This window comes from Cantharellus anzutake (genome assembly GCF_015039405.1).
Source record: "Cantharellus anzutake strain C23 chromosome Unknown EI90scaffold_41, whole genome shotgun sequence".
Taxonomy (NCBI): domain Eukaryota; kingdom Fungi; phylum Basidiomycota; class Agaricomycetes; order Cantharellales; family Hydnaceae; genus Cantharellus; species Cantharellus anzutake.
Genome location: NW_024066991.1, coordinates 574,212 through 579,349, shown reverse-complemented (window position 1 = coordinate 579,349; position 5,138 = coordinate 574,212). Strand labels below are relative to the sequence as shown.

Here is a 5,138-nt window from a genome sequence, read left to right as displayed (position 1 = left end):
GACTCTGCATGGAAAACACGGTTGTGAAAAATGTACTGAAGATAGTAGGGGAGGGGTGTTCTGGAATGGTGGTAATGCAAAGAGTGAAGATATGACCATAAATCCAAAACCAAACGTCGAAAGGCAGTTGTGAAGAGAGTAGCGGGCCCTTGCCGCGGCAGGCGGCGTCCACCAGTTATTTAAATACTATAGAGGTTGGTCACCTGGTGCCCAGCCTGATGGCATTGGACCCCCAATAATCAAATCATTTTTGTGGTCTGATTGTGCTCTGTCCAATGTCTCAAAAGTTCCGGACCGGGGCCTCATGTGATCACCTTCCAGCGAAACTCGTTGCCCAACAGTACTAGTGCCGACATTGAACAAGCGAGGTCTGGGCTTCAGCCGACACACAACGGATGGGACAATTCAGACCATGGGAAAGACGTTGGGACCACGTCTGCCCAACACTGGCACTGCGTGCAAATTTTTGGAAGGAATAAGATTTCTTGGAACATAGACCTGCGCACGTTTGTTGATGTTGACCCTTGCGGCGTTTATGATTTCCTTCTTTGGATTACTAGCTGCTAAAGTTAGTGTTATTTAAAGAATGCAATACGTAATTACGGGAGTAATAACATTAACGCTTGGCAAACTTTGAGGAACTTGCACCAGCACGCGCTGTGGCTTGGGCCTGTGTGCGCAATTACATAAGTAATGGACTCGATACTCTATTCAACATTAGAGGATGGTCACCTGCTTACTCGCGGCTCCGGCCTTCCAGTTGCTATAATAAGTGAAGGCGGCATCCTTGCAGGAAAACACAATTCAGTGGCATTCAGTGGCGTTATGCTGTCATACCGCAAAGCACCCCTCGCACTGAAGACTCGGCGAGGCCCCGCCGATCGCAAGAGCGCACTCGCACGAACTTGTCATGTGTGGCCGATTTAGCATCTTGGACGCATGGCGCTGCAGCACCCGATGCAGCTTTTTTTGGGATTGAACGCTTTTTTTCAAATCACCGCCTCCTTCATATCACTGTAAGGCTTGAGGGATCCCTCTTACCCATCTTCGCGACAACCCCCCCCCCACGGTCGTCTCCTCACGTCTCCTCACGAATTAACTCACATATGACGATCAACACTCTCCGGGCGCTTGCGCTGTCCCTCCTTTTTGTTCTCCATGTTAGCGCTTGCGATGTACTTTTCCCAGCCTTTCAATCAATTTACGATGAAGTTCCCTTTACTGTGTACTGGGACCGGAACTGTACTGTGAGTTCGTGGGCTGCCCCCCTGTTGCGCATTTCTAGATTTGTGGGCTTCCTGAACTTATCATCTTATCGACCCCCCCGGTATGAGCATTATTCTCTAAAATATTGTCCCCTAGGGCCCTTTCGCTTTGCAACTTCGGGATCGCGACCTTAACGTCCTCCAATATTCGTACACTGGTAATGACACGAGCGTCCAATTGTGCGTCACGGTTTTCGTTTAATTCTATCGAATCGAGTGATCAGATCTCCTGACATGTCTCCGATCACCTTCTGACCAACAGGGAACTTCACAACTTTACCGGAACGACGATATATTTCTCCTTTCGAGATGACTACGGCATTCATCTCACAAGCCCTGATTATATCGTTCTGGTGAGGATGAGGCTATGCTCCTAGAAGTGCTGCAAGCTAATTATTGGACGTGATTTAGCCTGGCTCATCGAACGGAACCCACTTTTCGCTCTCCGTACAGTCTGAGCAGTCCGAGCGATCCTCACTCTCTGAAGCATTGACCTCCTCACTAATATCCGAGGTAGGTATCTGACCAACCTTGCGTCAACGTCTCGAATATAACTAGCTCTGATTTAGTCGCCGGCCTTCTCCATTTCGTTCCAATCCGTCTCGACGTTTACTTCGGTAAGGGCCTCCCACTAAGAACGCGAAGGAAGTACTAAAATTACCAGGCCCCTAGCCTGACCAGTACGATCACTTCCATTCGTCCTCAGGATTCCAACCCAACGACTCGGAAGTCAACGAATGCAGGAGCCACCATAGGGGGTGCGGCTGGCGGTGCAGTTATTTTCGTGTTTCTTTTGCTTCTGCTCCTTTACTGGCTACGTTCCCGTATGAGTGGAGGTCAAAAAGACACAAATATCGGAGATCCAGTTGCGCCGGTTCCCTTGGGGAAACCTATCAGCTCCGCCGGAACCAGTACGGTAGGGAGCAACGTTCACAAGCTGGCATATTCGTCACCTGGGTCCATGCCCAGTCATCATACCTTACATTCAAACAGACGTCATTCCGGACATGACAATCTTCTGGCAGGGGCGGCTATCCCTGGGAGTGCCAGTCTGCGGATCAGTCCCAATGTGGTGCCTGGTCCTCCGCGGGTTGTGAACCCCGGCATCAGGGATGTTGCGCTGGGATGGGAGCCTGGTGAAGGTCCTACCGTCCAAATGTCCATTGTGCGGTCAGTGCCGCATCCGGCGCCAGATGATGCGCAGGAATGACCCTTCGGTCCATTCCCCTTGGGTTAGGTTTCCATCCGTGATGTCATCTTATCGTTTTCTCACCTTGAGATGTATCTTTGATTTTTTGGGTATCCCTTGTACTTTTAGTGTTTGATATTTCTCTTGAGAATTGTATGTAGTCCGTCACCAGCCTCTTTATTCCTCCGGAATACGCTATGCATGCGGTTCATAGTGAGGTAGATTGTGTTGACGATGTATGGTAGCCTCAAATCTCTTTCTGATTGACTGACTGATGGGACTGCTTGGCAGCATCTTCACGTCATCTGGCGGTTACCGTCCCATCTACACTGCAGGGAAGAATTATCCTTACTTTGATCTATACCCATCAACAGCAGTGCATCACGGCAGTTGCGCATGACGACACATGCCCCATCGATGCCAAGGGAATATATGGGTTATCCTCATTTTTCACCTCTGCCCCGCTTGTGACATTCATGCTCTTCGTTTTGTTTTCCACAAAAGCGGCTCAGCAAAGCCTGAAAGAGAGATTCGTTCGCTTCCGCGGGGGACTCAGTAGGAAGACATTGTCTAGATTCTAATTGTACAATGCAGCTTGCTTTTCCAATATCTTGACCCATCTCAAATGATGTAACCCAGTATGTCTGCTGGGCATAAGAACTGTTCTTACCAGAGCGGCAAGCACAGAGTCATCGTCAGAGGACTTGCTCTCTGGAGGCTCCTTGAGAGGGGAAGAGCCTATGAGAGAGTCTGGGATGGTTCCAGACTCAAGAGAGAGAGGGAGAGCCTTTCAGGTTCAGAACTTGTTGAAGTGGGTGGTGTTTCGGTGAACTGATGACCAGCAGCTGAGCTGCCATCAATCTGACCCATGTTGGAGGAACCGTGTGCTATGGGAGGCCGGACGAGTTTCCGTACAGCCACATTCCCACATCCGAGCGAGGAACTCGCCCGGACAGCCACATTCCCGCGGTAGCGTGACTACTTGGTCACAACACCTTTTCTTCTTACTTATTTTGGTCACTTCGGACTTATCCGCGAAGTCCACAAACTATATTCAATCTTTTGAATTAGTTTCCCTTTTCCTCAGTTCTCGCGCATATAGTGAGACTGAGGTTAGTTATCTTTCTTTCTTTCTTATATCTTATAACTCATTGTATATTACCTTATAGCTTTACTACTAGGTAATATAACAGTTCTCGCGCATATAGTGAGACTGAGCTTTACTACTAGAGCAAGCGGTTATTCCGTTGACCCAAACCCAGCAACAAGATGGGCATAGACACCGAAGGACCTTGGCCTCAGCAACTCATGCAGAGTGCTGTGCCATTGCTGGTTGTCCTGGGGGTCCCTAATTTTAGATCTAGTGGAGGGGAAGTCTCTTAGGGGGGAATCAAGTTGATTTCAGACTTAGGTTACAAGTTACTGAGTACATTGTATATAAAGGAGGGGTCCAGAATCAAAAGGAGCAAGGGTAGTCTGGAAGTGGACAAAGGGAGCTGGAAGGAGGAACAACACCAAGGGTCAAGGGGTTGACTCAATGGTGTTTCCCAAAGGGGGAGTGAAGGGCCAAGGCCCAAGGAGGAAGGAAGGAGGAAGGGAGTTGGGAATGGCTAGCTGACTGAATAAAAAGGAAGCAGCATCCCAAACAGGAATGAGGGAGAATAGTGGAATTGAAATGGGACAATGCAATAGTTGCAAGGTCCAAAGTAAGTCCAAACTTGGAAGTAAAACTCTGGAATATTGGTGTTATAGAAACGGATCTAGAATCTTATGGTCCGTGACTATAGGCAAGCAGACTTTGGGATTCCATCACCTTATTTCGCTGTCAAACCCCATGCCAAGCTTTCCCACTGGGTTTTGGTGCTGGCTGGGGGATTTGTTGATTTTCAAGGGATTTCCCTTGACCATTATAATATTTATATTAGATAGTTATGAGTCATATGACATGTAAGGCAGTTGCCGGAATTGTTCCTACACTATCGAATACATAACCCACAAACCTTGTACCGCGATTGTAACATCCTCACCATTGTGCCACCACTGTAAACTCAACCTGTAACCCTGGAACCATGTCCACCTCCCTATTCATCCTCTCCATGACAAAACCACAATGAGGAGGGCATTCCCATGCCCAACCTCCTGCAGCCCGCTCCCACCAGTCCACCAAGTGGTTGAGTGGTCACTCCCATCCAACCAGAAGTTCCCTTTCAGGAACTGTAGCCTATCCCACCTCCTTATGAGAGGGATATGGACCAGGCAGCTCCAGGATGCCTGGCCACGCACCTGCGGGTCCCACTTCCCACGGTCACCCACTACTGTGCTCTGGTCCACCAGCCCGCTTTCCTCAACAACTCCTGCTACCAGTACGCTCCTGTGAGCGCCAAGTCACCGATAGCCACCAACTGGGTGACTCCCTTTGGGAGTCCCAGTATCCTGCACTACCGGTACGCTCCATTGAGCGCCAAGTCACCGCTAGCCAACCACTCCCAGCACACCCACTACCGGCACGCTCCCAGGAGCGCCAAGTCCCCATTAGCAGACAGCCAGGAGGCTCCCTCAAGGAGCCCACATCACATTCGCTACCAGTATGCTCCCAGGAGTGCCAAGTTACCATTAGTACACCCAGTCTCAGATCTCCTCCTGCTCTCCCTTCATCGGCTACGCAGCCACTCCTGTCCGTGAGC

The 5,138-nt window shown here is 49.7% G+C and overlaps 1 protein-coding gene across 1 annotated transcript; it reads left to right on the top strand.

The window, feature by feature from the left end:
- Positions 1-753: 753 nt before the first annotated feature.
- On the top strand, positions 754-2,697 carry EI90DRAFT_3067848 (uncharacterized protein). The gene is made up of 6 exons (XM_039061056.1): positions 754-1,247; positions 1,363-1,445; positions 1,528-1,618; positions 1,677-1,778; positions 1,835-1,882; positions 1,930-2,697. Exons 1-6 carry the CDS (start codon positions 1,107-1,109, stop codon positions 2,473-2,475), a joined length of 1,011 nt encoding a protein of 336 aa, XP_038913560.1. The 5' UTR covers positions 754-1,106; the 3' UTR covers positions 2,476-2,697.
- The last annotated feature ends 2,441 nt before the right edge of the window (positions 2,698-5,138 follow it).